General features: G+C 36.0%; 1 protein-coding gene across 1 annotated transcript; it reads right to left on the reverse strand.

The window, feature by feature from the left end:
* Window positions 1-4,127: 4,127 nt before the first annotated feature.
* On the reverse strand, window positions 4,128-15,243 carry LOC104106551 (uncharacterized). The gene is made up of 6 exons (XM_009615121.4): window positions 13,944-15,243; window positions 8,929-8,984; window positions 8,602-8,832; window positions 5,142-5,433; window positions 4,673-4,872; window positions 4,128-4,373 (listed from the first exon to the last, which is right to left on the reverse strand). Exons 1-6 carry the CDS (start codon window positions 15,087-15,089, stop codon window positions 4,220-4,222), a joined length of 2,079 nt encoding a protein of 692 aa, XP_009613416.1. The 5' UTR covers window positions 15,090-15,243; the 3' UTR covers window positions 4,128-4,219.
* Window positions 15,244-17,984: the final 2,741 nt, after the last annotated feature.

The following is a 17,984-nucleotide window of genomic DNA, read 5'->3' on the forward strand; positions in this document are numbered from 1 at the left end:
CCTCTCCCATAATCTACCATAATTCATCTCACGTCGGGATCTAAAATTCGTAAAGTAATAACGAGAGCATCATAGTGAGGGAATGCCAAACTGTTGGTATCTGACCTATCGAAGGTGATACTTTCTTCGAGTTTTTCATACCGTCCGTGGGTGATCGACCGTTTGAGCTTATGGGTTGTGGTGAACTTCACGTTGTTGATGGAAACGTTGTCCCTGTCACCGATGATCATGTGGATGGTGCGAGCTGGCGACGGTGGCCCTTGATGTTGTTCGCGTCCAATAGCGAAGTTGGTCCTTCCCCGATCCCTCAACAATTCTTTGAGGTGTCCCTATCGCAGCATGTTTACGACCTCCTGTCTTAGGGCGATGCAATCTTTAGTTTTGTGTCCTCGCTCTTGGTGGAACTTGCAGAGGGTGTCTGATTTTCTGGTATTCGGGTCCGACCTCATCTTTTGTGGCCACTTTACCTTTGATCTGAGCTTCTCCAGGGCGTAGACGATCTCTGTAGGTGACACGTAAAAATTATGAGCGGATAGTAAAGGGGGCATACCTCTCTCATTCCGATGAGTCTCTATTCTTGATCGGGGTGGACCTTCTTCATGGCGAGAGAGGATACAACGGTAGTTCTGACATATGGGAGATGCCGTTCCCGATTTGGCAGTGAGGCCGCTGGATCTCTTCTAATATCAATCTTCCGATCTTTTCTGAATTCCGCTTGTACTGAGGCCAGTCGATGAGTCATCCCATTGAGATCGTCTTCGTCTGCTTGTACTTTGGCACAATACACATTATGTATTTCATCCCAAGTCGTTGGGGATATTTCATAAGTCGGCTTAATAATTTTCTTGTCGCCCTTGAACCATTTCTGTTTAGCCCGTGTTGAAAAGCAGTTACCGCCATTCCTTTTGATACATTGGGCAAAGTCATTCTTACTCGGTTAAAACGGGCGAGGAAGTCCCTCGGTTCTTCTCCCGGGGACTGTTTGATAGCAAAGATGTCATTCACTCTTGGCCCCGGCATGGGGCATCACGAACTTATCGGCCATCACGAACTTATCGGCCGAACTTCTTTAGCAGAATAGAGGATACTTATTCTTTGGCAAGGTCATTGCCTTTCACGGCGGTGATGTAATGGGTCACATGATCCTCAGGGTCGATCGTGCCATCGTATATTTTCAGATAAGGTGGCATTTTAAAGGTCTTTGGTATGGAATGTGGGACAACGCTATCACTGTACGACTGCTCGATGAACCAGCCGGCATCTCTCTTCGGCAATAACTTAGGAGCGCCCGGTATTTTATCGACCCTTTCTTGGTGCTCTCTCATTTGATCCTGAAGTATCTTGTTTTCGTTTTCCATTTCCTCAATCCTTTTCAGAATAGCTGTGAGAGCGTCATCGCGTGCATTGTTAACAACATTGTGAGTAATACATGTCGTCGTGGGTGGAGGAGGTTGATCATGCATTGTTAACATTGTCCAGTGGTGATGCAGCACAGGTTCTCGTCTTTGCTGCGACCGCGTCCTGAACGGGCTTATGGAGGACGCTGGTCAGTGTATCAGTTAGCCAAGCCTCAAGGAGCTTCTTTATCGTTGGGGGTGTCTTCTCTCCTACATACGTGGAGGCTGTCTTGCCAAGGGATTTTGTGATGCTGCAGTGTGGAGGGGGTGATCCACCTCGCTTAGGAGAGGTATTGGGCGTTGTGTCCTCGTCCACTACTTCAGAGCTTTGGTCTATGATGTCCATGAGGTTGGTTGGGAGGTCACTCATTATTCTCGTTCTTTCTTCTCTGTTACTTGCCACGTTAGATCTATGCATGCATAGAAGAAGTTTTTTTTTTTTTTTTGCGTCAGTAACCAGTATCGGTTGTAGATCTAGAAGAAACTAAAAGACTTAGCTAGAAGGTCCCCACAGACGGTGCCAAATTGTTTGACCAAAAAGTGCAATTTCCGCTTAAATTATTTAATTTATATAATAAGGGATTAAATCTAGTCTTTATACTAATCTCTAAAACATGCAGTAGATGGGGACAGATCTCGTAAATAGTTGATGACAACAAGTGCAGAATATTCTTAAAGCATGAACACTGATGGAGATATAGCTAACAATAAATGGTAATAAACGCATTTAAGTAAATAAGGAGAATGATTCACCTAATAATGGATGGGTTGAATGAATGTTTCTCCTGACAATAATGAGTGACCGATAGGTCCAAGATTTGTATCAACAATCATCGGATCTGGTGAAAAGGTGAGGAATAATTCGAACAAGAATCTTTATCAAAAGGTAGTCTTTGTATTCTTGCAAGAGAGAGAGAATCTTCTTCTCAAAAATCTTCTTATCAAAATGAATATTACATGCCTTTCTTCCCTTTTTCTTTTCCCTTATATATCCAACACATATCCCTAGTAAACCCGAATAGTACAAATGTAGGGAATATAATATTTTCTCTAATGTCTTATCCTGAGAACTAGCCGTTATTGTCCTTTGCACAGTGCTCGACCTCGACCAAATTTGGCACCTCCGCCATGAATTTTACTGCCTTTTGGTCGACCTCGATCGACTCTTTCCTTAATGTCATATTAGACCAAATACCTTTGGGGCAGATTTTGGCCCATACAACTAAGAAATGATCTCTTTCTAATGAATTATGGAAGAAATTATCGACTTTGTTTATTTTATTGAAGATTATATATATATATATATATACCAAAAGTCAACTGAACCTGGTAGAAGTAGGTAGTGTCATTTGGTAGACGACGGTTTATCTGCCCTTAAATATATGGCGTATTAGAGAAACAACTGATTTAACAGTGCAATTTCTAGTCTTAGATTTGAGAAGGAGAATTAATCTGGTAGTATGGCTTATTATTCCATTCAAACGTCCTAAAATATGCATGTTGAAATTTCCAAGTAAAAGCGTGTTGAAGAAAATTACTTCCTCTGTCTCTTTTTATTTTATTTTATATATTGTGGTGTTTGACTACGTTTGAAATTTAACAAAAAAATTTATAATTTTAAACATGTCATGATATTTTAATAATTTTATTGCTATAAAAATGTGTATCTAATAATATACGGGAAAATTTAAGGTCAAATTATTTTTCAAATAAAAAATGTAACTTATTTGGGATGAAATTAATAAGAAAAGAATGTTGAAACAAAAACAATATCACCTTTTATTAGTTAACAAATTATTAAGGAAAAAGTGTAATAACCTAAAATGGAAATATATATCGTGTAATTGTATTGCATGAGGTGGAGTAATGACTAAGACAGCTCCGACAAGTGTGGAACAAAAGAGAAGCCATCTACATACTTCAACTAATTGATTCATTAGTCATAACCTGCTAATTAAACAGGCATCTGACTAAACCCATGATTATTTGGGTTATACTAATATTCTCATACTAGTGTCATATTTATCGGGTTGAAGTCATAAGGCAGTTTTGTCGCTTAAATGTTGACTTTTGGTCTTTTAAATCGATACGAGTACTCCCACCATTCCAGATTATGTGAATCTACTCCCGAATCGTTCCAAAAAGAATAATTTCTTTCTAAATTTAGAATTAATTTAGCTTAAACTTTCAATTCTACCCTTAGTAAGAAGCTTTTATAACCACACAAATATTTTGAACCTTTTTTGACTTGTTTAAAATTATAAATTTAAAAAGTATTTATTTTTTCTTACACTTCGTGCCCAGCCAAACAGGTGCAAAGCTTGAAAAACTTGTAAGAGTATTGTACTACAAAATTGAAACTTTAGGGCCCTTGAGATCAAAACCCCTTGACATTTCCATTATCCAGTTAGATTGATTATCCATTTTGCCCTCGAGATCAAAATCCCTTGCTCTTGACATGTCACCATTGCCCTTATACTTGACATTTCAAGAAACCTTTAGTTGTGATATTAGCCTAGTTTCATTTACAGTCCTCTTTTATTCAAACTCATTTGCCTAACTAGTCGGAGTTGAGTAGGGACTCCAGCCTTCCGTTTTCGTTTTTTTTCCTTTGAGGACTGTATGAAGTGATTACAACATGTCCATAACAAGTTTCTTCTATACACAAATTTTCAACTATCCTACGAAGAGGACAATCAACAATGCCCCACTTTGTGAGAAATTGAGAGATGAACACTAAAACAAATTAAGAAGCGGGGTTGATAAGAAAAAGAAGAAATAAAGTGCTCCATAGAATTTCCCTATAGCAGAAAACAGTTTGGTCAAGCATTTAAAGACCAATCATAACTCTGATAAACAACATTAACAGGGCCACCATCACCCATAAGATGTGTCAAAAGACCTGCTTTAGTTGCATCTAGATAACCTGTAATCCACTTTAGAATGTCCTTTTCCTGTCCAAAATCAGCACTGTACCTGCAAAAGGAATATGTGGTACATAAGACTTTTGAACTAGTTTGCCAAGCATAATATCAAGTTACAAAGGTAACAGATGCAAGACTAACATGTAGCATGTCCAAAAGAAAAGATATGTATATTGGAAAGTCAAAATACCAAAATTTAAAAGGTCATGTATTTTTCCTTAAATCTTAGGGCTGAAAAGAAAATTATCAAATGTAAAGTGGAATCATGGCCATCAAAATTAGATAACCACTTGATCTACACACACCCTCCCCCCATTTTTATCTACAGGATTCTGCAGTTAAGAACTTTACCACTTGATCATTCGGTTAAGGTAGACAGTTCTCTTGGCCAAATCCACTTGCATTCCATCATCCCTCTGGAAATACTCTCTTGCAGCATATCTTAGTTCAGACTCCACACTTTGAGGTGCGAAGAATTTTACTGCTGGACTTGATCTTGTTGCATTGCATAGTCCAAAATGGATTAATGGATTAACTTTCAAAAAAGCCATCTGCAAAAGGAAAATATATTAATACAAAACAAGAAAGTTAATGCTGAATTCAAGGTATAGGTGGAAGTCCTTCATATAATATAATAGGTGTGAGTTCCATTCTTAGTTTCTTACTTTCAGAAAAAGAAAGAACAGAACATATAGTATTGAGCAAAATACTGAAACTGACTCCATGCTGTCTATCACAACATCATGTGACTTAAGCAGCATACATTTTAAATATAAAAAGTTGCAACAGTTCTTACAGCAAACTAAGAAACAGGGGTTACCTCCAGACGCTCGTCTCCGCTAGGGAAGGGTCTCATCAGCGAAAAAGGAGCTCTTCGGTTGCTTCTAAGTATGCCATCTTTTAGCCCTGATAGGGAATAGGAATAACCACCCACTATGTACTGGAACTCAGAGAAAAACGCTCTCCTATCAATCATCCCACCAGGATGACCAACCCTGATCACGGCATGAATGGCCATAGCATTATGCAAGTTCAGAAAGAAGGCTAGCTTCTCATCTGCTGTAAGCGTTAGGATGTTCACCCTGTGGAGATCCTGAGCCAAATTTATATATCTGCATTTATAAGGCAGCAGAAAGATTAGATATCATAAAAACCCCACTATCTTATATTAAGGTCTTGGTCAGGGGCGGCTCTAAGGCTTTGGGCAGTGAGGCCACTGCCTTAGGCCCCCAAATTTATTTTAAATTTTTATTATTATTATTACTATTATATATTATATAATTTATATAAATAATTAGAATAAAAAAAGTGTTACAGTATATTTTTTGTTACTTGATTGACGTTATTTTATACAATAAATTTATAAATTATGATAATTTTCTTCCCTCATTAATGACAAGAGTGGGTTGCTCTAGTGGTGAGCACCCTCCACTTCCAACCAAGAGATTGTGAGTTCGAGTCACCCCAAGAGCAAGGTAGGGAGTTCTTGGAGGGAGGGAGCCGAGCATCTATCGAAAACAGTCTCTCTATTCTAGGGTAGGGGTAAGGTCTGCGTACAAACTACTCTCCCCAGATCCCACTAGTGAGATTATACTGGGATTAAGGGCCTCTGAATATGGTTTCGTCTTAGGCCCCAAGTTCTGTTGAGCCGCCCCTTGTCTTGGTTCGTGGTTAACAAACAAGAAATTGGACTTTGAAACCTACTAAAGAAAATAGATGGATTTTCTTTTTGGTGGATATATAGAGACGGACTAGCTTTCTGACACTCGAGGGATGAGTTCTCAAAAGATAGTCTGCAGACTATTATCCATAGGAAGTTGACTATGAATCACATAAAGAGTTGATTTTCAGCATGATGCAAGCTTGACTAACAAGGTTATCTCGAAGGTAAAAACTCACTTATGACAACGTTCCTGAAGTAATGACTAAGATATTCTAGCAGATGGTTCATATCCTCTGACTTTGAACCAGTATGTTTTTTAAAGAATAGGGGTCTGCTGATAACATTCTTCTAAATCCAATACAAGAGTCATTAAGGAACCATCTTAGGGATGGAGGAGTTGTCGATGTGCACTAATTAAGTACAGTATCAAGAAGGGTGTTATATATTATGAGTTCAAATTTCCCATTTGCAGCATAGGGCCATAGGCTGATTTTGGATTTCGATTTTATTTGTCACGGAATTTAAGCATCTTTAGTGACTGCCAAGTTCTCTAATAGGTGCACTGGTCCTTTAGCAGGATGCTTTTTTAGTAGAAGCAAGGTGGGAAAATATGTAGCTTACTTATGCTGGCAGGTGCAATCAACAGCTACCATTACATACCATACAAACTCCTAGGGCAAGCTTTCAGTTCTCTTAAAGAAAGTGGTGCACTAGCTTGAGAGAATTTTTATATGTTTTTTGTGTCTGGACTAGACATGAAGCAGAACGAATCCAAGGTTTAATGGGAAGCTATTAATGGATGGAAGGCTTGGGCACGATAATTTTCAAGATATGGAATGCTGCAATCCATTTTGAGACATCTTTCAGCCAATGATAGCAAGATAGACATACCGTAGATGAAATGAATCTGCAGTTCTGCACTATACTACTAGGACAAAAGATTTCTGGGAGGCCGAAGTTCCATCTGATTGCCCATGGTGTGGGAGGAAACAATTTGAAGCTAAGGCACATAGGTGTATCTCTGGTAGAATGGGTGCGACTAGAAATTGTTCTTATGCCTCTTTCTGGAATGAACCCCTTTCACATCCATTGCGACCTGTTTGCTTGAGTTTTACTGATACTGTACTCAGATCTCTTTAGCTATCTGCTGCAGCTAATGTCAGTTATACTATACTTGGCAGTAAGATATTCCCTATAAGAGCCTGGCTAATCGCAGAAACTGCAGGGTTTCTGTCTGCTCTTTCTCAAGCCAAGTGAGCAAAACGTTCTGCAATTCCATTTTTTGTATAAAGATATTCATATGGAGCATTGAAGTTAACCTGTTTCCAGAATGCGCTAAAGTTGCAAATTGAAATATGGCTGCTGGGATCAGCTTTTCTCTGATATTCTACTCAATTTGGTTAGTTAATTAATATGAGAAATTTTCAGAAGAACAACTAGAAGGTCATCTCCACCTAGGCATATTACAAGTGTCATAAATATGGCCCCTAACTGGAAACAAATGGCAAGATCAAGTGGAGATGCTTCTAAGCTGTTATTTTAGGCACATTATCCTGTAGTGTAATAGTGGATAGTAGTATGTAGTGTCCGTTCTTCATTAATAAGTCATCTATATCTCAATGAAATAAAGCAAATCACTTTCCACATATAAGATGGTATACGAAGGCTTAGAGTGATCTTCCACTCTTCTAAACGTTGTTTAGTCGCGGAAACCCCATATCCTTCATTACTGAAGTGACCAGAACCCTTTCTGATCATGTCTTACAACCCAAACTTCTTCTGCGAATATTTTTGAGGCTAAACATATTGGACTACGACATAGAAGAGCTTCAGCCCCTACTGTATATTTATTTATAATCATTGATTCATCTAAAAGCATTTATCCGCATTATAGCGTGCTTGGCACAGAACTTAAGAGATTCATTGTGGAGATTCGCAATCTTGAGAAGGAAATAGGGAAGACTGCTTTTGGTGCTTCTTCTGAAAGCCTCAATTTTAAGAAATGAACATCAAAAGGGAACTTTGCTCCCTTCGAAAATATTGATTAGAAATATGCACTTCTAAAGAAGCACTTTGATTTCCTATAGGGAATGAGGTTACAAACAATTCAGCTCTTGGTCGAAGTACCGTTTATTTATCACAAAAACCCACTTCCTCCTTTGAAATAGTTTTCGAAAATCTTTCTTTAGGTACTGCTTAACAGAGTACTATATAGAGAAGCGAAGCAAAGGACTTAAAGGAGACGGGCATTGGAGAAATTCAATGGGAAGGTCAAAAGTCCTTTAGTCAAAATAGTGGACAACAAGAGTAAAAGATGTCCTATATATTCAACCAAAGGATTATATGAAGAGAAAAAGCGTTATTTGGCAACCTAGCTGAAACTTTTTCTATGATTATGAAGAAGGAAAGAAAAGAACAACAAACAAATATGCATCATCTGCTACATGTTTGCAGATAGAAAAGAGTAAAACCAAAATGGCAAAATGAGCTGCAGGCTGAAGTTGCTAGGGTAACTCTTATCAAGGAAATCTAAGATGGAGATTATCAAACTGAACCCACAAGTCAATTAACACAAGTCACTTAACAGTGTCCAAAAAACCAATAAAAAAGCAGTTACCTCCGAAATTCTTCGCTGTTGCTGATGCCTACATAATCAAGATGATGCCGATCATCAGAGGCGTAAGACTCAAGTAAGGCAGACATTATTTTGCCAAGCCTTTGGCCTAGCACAGCAGCATCCTTGGGTTCATTGTCATTTGTGGATCCTCGAAAATTATAGCTTTTGAGAATGAAAGGCTCATGTTCAAGGAATCTATAGAAGTGGTTTCCATCTTCAAATTCATTTTCTCTGCGAATAATTAAACAGTAGTGTAAAAAAGTGTTGCCAATAGAATCAAATCTACACTGATGGACACCAGTCCTAAAGTCCTTGAAAAGTTCTTACCCGAAGACGTGGTGAATAAAATGCCTTCTCGACAGTTTCTTCCCAATTTCCACAGCCTACGTTAGAGATCAAATAGTTATTACTCCAAAATATAGGCTCATGCAGAAAATCAATGGCTTTCTGTTAGTTGATAAAGTATTGTAAAGCACTGGTAGTGTTGCATGCACACTTCTCCATCACTCACGTTATAAGCTTTTAGATTTCATTTGTCATTATGCTTCCTAGCCTCCACATTGCTATACTTAAGCACTATGCTATCAATGAACCTAAAGTAACTTTTATGTTTAAAAAATTAAATTTGAACCACAAAATGATTGTGCCACCTTTTTTTTTTACTCATGCTGGCTGGATTAGTGTTGTGCACACAAAGATGGTAAAACTCCAGAATCAGTTCCGCTAACAATCAGAAATCCAGACTAATCCAATTGTCCACTGGGAAGTTAATCTACTGAAGATCATGGAGGGACGATTGAACTTGAAGCAGAAAATAAGTGAGCACAAAGAAATGTCAAAAATGTCCATTCATTTTTTTAAAATATTGATAGTACTCAAACTAACTTGCGCATACCTCGATTAACTACCGAGCTAACAGAAAGTTACTTTACTAAAGATCGTGGAGAGATGATTGAACTTGAAGCAGAAAACAAGTGAGTACAAAGAAATGTCATAAGAAAAATGTCCATTGAATTTTTTAATAATGACAGTATTGTATGGGCGAAGAATATCAAGTTATACGTTGACCAAGTCAATATAAAGGGAGCCATCAAGAACTGCCATGTGTCGTCGAAAGGATACAATGACCTGACCTCAAAGGGTCGACGTCACGATAAGACAATGTGGTCGGCAAGGTCAAGGTGACTCGATAAAAGACGAGAGCGAACACTCTTTTTTGGAAATCAACAACGGCTAGTTCTAGGATCACTATTCCTTAGAGAATATTCCAGTGAATGTTCTTCCCAGTTGTACTATCTAGGGTTTTGTGGCCTATGTGCCCTTATAAATAGAAAGATATGTAGTTATAGGGGGGATTGGACATTCATTGTAAAGAATAACATATGGACATTGTCTGAAGATTCTCTCTTTATCACATACATACGAAGTTTCCTTTTTAGATCTTTATCTATCTTTCCTTCCCTGATCCAAGAAGGATCGGAATATTCAAAGGTTTATCATTGTCAGAGGAATTATTGGGGAATCTCACCTTTGTCAGGTGACCTCTATCCACTTATTTACTTGAATGTCATTTATTGTTATCTATTGCACTCTTTCATATTCTTGAGTCATTCATTACACCATTATTGTCATTATTTATTGCTATCCAACAGCACACGTGAGACATCTTCCTTAAATACATTCGGTTCATCGTTTGGATATTAATATTGACTAAGATTAACCCTTTTTTCACTATAAATCTAATTGTATAAACCTAGATCTAATTTTGGGTCATACAAGTATTATAGACCAACTTGCACACATCAACTATACCACCACACTACCTCTAGGTATAGTTAAATGGGAATACAAGTGTACAGAGAACAGAGTACATGGATCAAACTCTCTAGATTCAGTCTTGCTTCACTGGAGGGGTGCTTCACTATTCAACAAAGAGAAAGGAAGATGCGCTAATTCGGTTAGAGGACAGACACACAACCTAAAATTTCTTTATACCTCTAATAGGATTTGAATTGTAGTCTTCTATGATTCAGTACCTTTCGGCTATACTCTTGGGAGTCAGAATATTCCAGTGAATGTTCTTTCCAGTTGTACTATCTAGGGTTTTGTGGTATATGTACCCTTATAAATAGAAAGATATATAGTTACGGGGGAATTGGACATTCATTGTAAAGATCAACATATTGACATTGTCCGAAGATTCTCTCTTTATCACATGAGAAATGAAAAAAAAAAACCTAATTCTTTACCTAGACAAATGAGAAAAAATAACCTAACAATTTTTCGCATCTAATAGGACTTGAACTCTAATTTCCTATGAAGTATGATTTATTTATTCTATATTAATTAGTTATTAACAGTTAGGCCACACTCTTGCTTACCAAAAATATTTTAACATTAGTTTTCTGGCAACCGAGAGTGTCCATTCATGTAAGCTGTTGAGAACTAAAAAGTTTAAAAGTATAGTATTACGTACATGATTTTGAAACTTAAAAACTCTTTTTTGTTTATGAAAACTATCCTATGTTCGGAAACAAGGAAAGAAAATTAAAAGGAGCGGAAGAAAAAGAGGAAAGAAAAGGAAAGGACGAACAATATTATCTCCTCGGACAACCCCCACCCCCCGACCCTCCCAACCAAGTGAATAGATTGAAAGTGAATAAGAGAACATATTTTACAAAATTATTATTGACGTCGTCCTCACGTTGCTTTTATACCTAAGAAAAGAAAGTTTATTACTCCCTCCGTTTCAATTTATGTGAACTTGTTTGATTGGGTATAAAGTTTAACAAAAAATAAATACTTTTGGAATTTGTGGTCCTAAACAAGTCAAAAAGGGGTTCATAGTATTTGGTTATAAAAGCTTCTCATTAAGGGTAAAATTGGAAGTTTAATCTAAATTGTTCTCAAATTTAGAAAGATGTCATTATTTTTTAAACTGACAAAAAAAATAGGTTCACGTAAAATGGAACGGAGCGAGTAAAAAAAAAACATTTCCATCGGTTTCACTTGATTTTCTGACAACATCCCTATCCTTTCATCTCCTTTCCAAATATATAGCATAAAATAGAATACTACATCCAATATTCCTATCAAAAGATCAAATAATTCCAAAAGCAAAACTTCGTGAAATAGGTTTTTATTTTTATTTTTCAAACAGCAAAAAACTTTCAGCGCGTGGCAGAAAAGACCAATTCACGCGTCTAGTGCAAATAAATGGCAACGCTTAAGGTGTCCACTTTCCAAATAACTTGTCAAATTAACCCGAGAAACATGCTAATGACTTCATCAATTGATTGAATACCATAATTTCCAAGTCAATTGATTGCACTGATTTCAAAAGCGTGTGGGTATATTCATTACCAGCACGACAACGACGGGACCACGGAATAACGGACCCTTTTTCAAGTCCTACGTGAGCCCAAGGTAGACGTGTGTTTCGGCAGAAACTGCGCCTGACTTTTATTATTTTGACTGTGACCAAAGCGGTATCGGCAAAGACTACTTTAACTTCAGGAGTTAAATCACTATGACCTATCTGCTTTAAACTCATTACATTTCTTTAAAACTCATTTCATTCTACTCCTTGTTATGAATTGATTAAAAAAAAAAGTTGTTTTAAAATATAAGTATTACATTAACATGGTCTTAGTTTAAATAAAGACTAATTTATTTCATAAAGAAAAATTTATAAAATTAGTGCAAGGGAATCACTTCAAACACATATATCGTATTCAATTTTTTTTTTAAAACGGGGTGTTATATGAATTGTAGTATAGAACTTTTTGAAAGAAGAAAGACATTGTTAAGAGAATAGAAGGAAAATTTTAAAAATCAAATTCACGTTTACATTTAATTTATTTAATAAATTACTCATCTGTCTCGAATAGATTGATACTTTGTTGTATTAATTATTCTTTGAGTCAAATTGTTTCGCGCTACTGCAGTACAACAATTCAGAGGAGGCAAACTATTTGTCTATGCCTATAATTTATCTAAACAATTTTTTTATTATTTCCAATTATAAAAATTGTGATTTGTACTACTTTTTATATAGTTACCAAATATTTAAATTATTCTAAAAAGTAAGAAATTAAAGTCCCAATCTACATAGAAATTAGATGAGTTGACTTTAGTATCCCGAATCATGTTATTCTTTTAGAGAAACAGTACTTTTAAGGTGGATATAAGTTTACATTAATATCTGCACAGGATAGGTTCCCAATATACTCAAAATCCTAAAACATTAATATCATGCTTGGGTTTCTGGCTGAGATTAGTAAAAGAATATTAGTAGTGATTTCAGCTGACTATAATTAATAATTTAAATTAGCAAAAGACAATAATGTCAAACTCCTTTCTTGATTCCCAAAAGTGCGAAATATTTTTGTTTCCGAATAAAAAGTCCCAGTAAGATCAATTTCGTTATTTTCCCTTTCAAAAGCTTTTTACTCCCTTAATCCTAAATTATCGTACTCACTTTTTTCTAAATTTTAGCCTCTAAATTTACTTTAACCTACTCCATTCACGCCATTTACGTTTTCAGTAATTCAAAGATCAAGCTAATCTAAACAATTATCCCCCTTGCAGTTTTTTTTTTTCATTTCTTCAATCCTAATTCCATGAACGTTTTTCTTGTTCCTTTTCGTTATTTTGTAATTCATCCAATTTATACTTTATGCTAAATTAGTTCCGTAATCCTTTTCTTTGGAATAAATCTAATCAATTAAAAAGTCTACATTTCAAAAGTATGCATAAATTAAATAAGATCAAACGAATTAGTTGCTCATTATGTAGAATTAATGTTAATATAGCACATACAATATTAAGCATGAGGCTGTTCTTATATTCCAGTCCTAAATCCGGTAAATGCAAACCTGCAATCATTACCCCTAGTAGCACCAAACGATTTACAGCCCCCTACCCCCACCCCCACCCAAAAAAAGAAAAGAAAATTGAAGTGCAGCCGTTATTCAGCTGCCACTGTCGTTATTATTTAAGTTGCCCCCAAGCTTAAATCGTAAATGGAGCAAAACAATTATCGTGTATGTAAAATTCTTACTCTACATGTCATGGGCAAATTAGAAATGGAATTATCACATTTTAATGTTAAATAGAATTTGATTTAGTTAATTCCTTTTCAAAATAAAATCTAAACATTCAGACATTACCAGTTAATTTTCTTTATATAAAATGGTGAAAGAGTGATATTTGAAACAGTAATCAAAGTTTAATCAAATCGAGAAACAAAATGTACCACAGGTTATGGAATATTAGAAAATTAAGACAAATTCAAAAGTAAAAGTAAAATAGAAAATGAAAATGGTTTGAAAGGAGCGTACCTTCTTTCTGCCGCAGTCCAAGTGGTGAATCAGAACCTCCACAAGCTCGGCACCGGAGAAGCAGTTCTTTACTATTTTCAACCTCATGATTCTGTCCTGTATTGGAAGCCTTTGCCTCAATACTCTCACTATCTCTATCATCTCGTCATTCCGCTCCTCTTCCTCATGATCGTCAAACCCGTAAACCGGTGGCGCCGGTGCATCCTCCAGGCATTTTCCGGACAACATTTCCTCCAATTTCTTCTCCAACATTCCGCTATTGCGTAGCGAGTTCAACGCCACCAATCCACCTAACAACTTCTCATTCAGAAATATTTGCGGCACCGTTGCACTTCCGGTCCTTTCGATTAATTCCTTTTCTCTCTCACGATACACGTCGACGTTAATTTCCACGTAGTTGAGATTTTCCTTGCGCAGAAACGACCTCACGGCGGTGCAGTCCCTGCAATTGGATCTCGAGAAGAAACTCACTCTTCCTAACAGCTTCGTCTTCCCCTGTTGTTGTTGTTGTTGCTGCTGGTCCGCCGGAGGTTTTAAGTTCACGATCACTTTTAGTCCGGAGAGATTGAACTCCGTCACGTGCGATTCCGATTTCGGTACTTTCTCGTCGTCGAGGGATTCCCTCATCGACGACAACCGCTTCGTGATGGCCGACGATAAGCTGTTACTCTTCTCGCGGAAGAATTTGCCGATCGCCGGCATGTCGAAGTTCTCCGGCATGGACTTAGAACGATTTAGGTCACGTGGAGAGACGATAACCGCTATTCCCGGTGGTGCCTCCGGCTGCGGGAGCAAGTTATGTGGCTGGATTACCCCTAATACGTTGCCGTTTTCTTTAACTGAATCGTTTTCGTTGTAAGAGACAGCTGAATTTATATCTTGCGGTCCTCCGTGATTAACGGAATTCAAAATATTTTCTGTTAGAGTATTAACGGGATTTGAAATCGTTGTCACATGACCTTTTGAAACAGAATCATTGTACTTTCCATTTTCGTCGGAAATAATATCTTCTTCTGCTGGTAAGTAATCCTCATCCCCCGGGGTAGCGACGACGTTTTGTGTTGGGGTAGGATCAACGTTTTTGATATGCTGGGTAGCGTCCTCTATTTTGGATAGATTCATATCCATTTTCTCCATTAAAGGCATGGGTTAATGGAAAGTTTTAGAAAGTGATAAAAGAGAGGGAATTAAGAGGTTTTGATATGGCAATGAAAACGTGAAGAGGTGGAGAGAGCGGAGATAGCTGGGGAAGTTAAGTTGAGAGGAGCCAAGGAGGGAATACTATCTATAGACAAGTGAAGTTTACTATGCCACTAAAAGAAATGGACAATTTAAGACTAAATAGGGTGGTTTACTCGGAAGAAGTCAAATAAGATTAATTACCATTGGGGGGGGGGGGGGGGGTTATACCGACGTAAATTAAATTTATCGAGCCATGATTTTCATATACCAAAAGGGTAAACCAAAAAAGAAGAATACTCCCTCCACTTTATATTATGTTAGCATATTTGGCTGGACAAGAAATTTTAAAAAATATTTTAGAACTTATGGTTATAAACGTTTCATACATTCATATGGCTATAAATCAAGTTAATAGTATTGAAATGAAATGTCCTTTAGGGAATATCCGATAGAAAAAAGAATAAAATGAAGTAGTGTTACATAAAATAGAACAATGTTAATGTAAATGAATACTGAGACTAACTCAATTCCAGATTATCTCAAAATGTGATGATTGCTCGAGATCATTTAACAAGACAAATTGTGTCCCACATGCTACTAACTTAACAAAGGAGAAACGAGAAAATAGTCTCAGGTACAATTTGTTTTTTAAAAAGGAAAGGGTATGCAAAGGAGGATATTTTAATTATTTTATATTAAAAATACGAAGACTCTAACAGAATATTATTCTTTTTTTTTATTTTTTTAAAATAAAATTTATATTGAATAAAATAATTATTTAATTATTTCCTTAATTGACTTAAATTTTAACTATCAAACTTTTTTCTTATTTGAATTATGTAAGAACTCCTAATATTTAGGAATTTTATTCTTTTTTGTTTGAATAATTTATGCCAAGTAACTAATTAGGCAAGATTTCTGCTTCTGCTTCTGCTTCTGCTACACAAAATCATACATTTAGTTTTATGGCATGGCTTCTCCTCATCTAAGTTCAATAACAGATGCAAAAATTAATATGATCTAATATTAGTTTCAAAAATATTTATGGCTTGAAAACTCTGTCTATAAGAAAATAGTCATAATAGAATATTGCCATAACCAAGATTTATATAAACTAATTCGAAATTAACACTTAGTTGATTGAACTCTTATTAAAGAAACTTGTGATGTTAAAATATTTAAAATTTGATTTTTATTGGAAACCATCAAGGTAATAATATTGACATGTGAATATTTATTTATCTATTCATTCATATGGTTTGTTGACAATTTTAAGGTACTTCGTTTTACACAATTACAAGACTTGATTGTTGATATTATGTTGGTTCTACAGAAAACATTTATTTTAGAATCTTGATAAATTAAGATCTGATTGTATTTTTTATTCTCCAAGAGAATGAACATCATTTCTTCATAAATTAGAATTAAGCTTAAAGTTATCTATTGATTTCTAAATGGATAACTAGAAAGAAAATATATATTGCATTAAGCAATATATTGAAAATACTATAAAGTTAATTTTACTAAATTCATAATATAAATACTGCATTAAGCAACTGTGACAATGTAATAACATTTATATTCATCAATAAAATAAATTTTGCATTTATTTTTAACGTCCACTGTTATTTACCAAAACTTTTTTTTTTTTTTTACATAATTTTTATTGATTGATATAGTGCATGTTTACCCGTAAAATAGTACAATTGAATTTATAGTATGGTTTATAGACAAACGAATTGATTTGACCCAAAAATAATAAGTAAACGAGAACAAAGATAAGATTATCAAATAAAATTAGAAGAGATAACAAGTCTGACTAAGAACTTAGTCTTTCCGAAGACAAGAATGAATGCAATGTTCAAGTGTTCAAATTGAGCGCAATAAGAAAATAGATTATAGCTTTTTGTATACAGAGTTTCTTATGTCTACAATGGTTGTTAACCCTTCTATATATAGCCCGATTCAAGGAGACAAGATCCTCAAATCAAGCTCATGTTGAATGAGAATAAAATCGTCATTGATGGGTGCATAACGATTGGGTTTAAATGCAAATATTCTCTGTAACGGCTATCCAATGAATGTTACCCGATGACAAGGCTGCGAGTCTTTATTACCGGTTGCTTTGTCTTCGGAACTGATTGCTCACTTGCATCCAGTGCCAGATGTTCGCTGACTCATATCTCACATGTCTTTAGTGCCACATGTCACTCTATTATTCGCCCAGTTGTCATCAACCGATTTTACCCCATACAGATAGTCCCCCTACTTTTCGGTGATGCAACTTAGTATTATCGGGATGTAGATAAAAGTTCTTTTCTTGGCGGAAAAGCTCCTGAACAATAGCTGACATTTAAAAGGACACACGTCTTCTCGCATTTAATAACCCGAACACGTGTTGTTTTATGATTCAACAAGTATTTTTGCCGTTTTTCGGGGTAATCATGACCATAATTTTTGTCGTCTATAACTTCTCCACTACTCATCATTTTTATTCTTTACTTTTACTACTTTCACAACTCCTTCTTCTTCTCTGAATCTCCTTAGAACTTTTCTACAACACTCAACTTTCTCAGTAAAAACTTCTTCACAGATATCTTACTATCATGTCTTCTTATACTGCTATCTACGAAAACGATGGCCTTCTCTTCGGTGGCGGTCCAAACTACCTTAGCACTGCATCTAATATTCAAGAACACAAACTACCTCCTAACTATAAAAGTGACAGGTTATGGAATGTCCGCAAATACCCTTTTTCCCTTTGCCCTCCTAGCATCCCTGTTGTGAAGGAGGAATGAAAATATGCTAACATCAAAACTCTTACCCCTAATGCGGTAGAATGAGTTACCTACTCGAAGT

The sequence above is a fragment of the Nicotiana tomentosiformis genome, chromosome 11, assembly GCF_000390325.3.
Source record: "Nicotiana tomentosiformis chromosome 11, ASM39032v3, whole genome shotgun sequence".
In the NCBI taxonomy this organism is placed as follows: Eukaryota; Viridiplantae; Streptophyta; class Magnoliopsida; order Solanales; family Solanaceae; genus Nicotiana; species Nicotiana tomentosiformis.

Coding starts and splice junctions, on each gene's coding strand:
- LOC104106551 (XM_009615121.4), bottom strand. CDS start 15,089: ATGCCTTTAATGGAGAAAATGGATATGAATCTATCCAAAATAGAGGAC. Junction 8,985..13,943: donor TGGACTGCGGCAGAAAGAAG/GTACGCTCCTTT, acceptor TCTCTAACGTAG/GCTGTGGAAATTGGGAAGAA. Junction 5,434..8,601: donor AACAGCGAAGAATTTCGGAG/GTAACTGCTTTT, acceptor TTATAAATGCAG/ATATATAAATTTGGCTCAGG.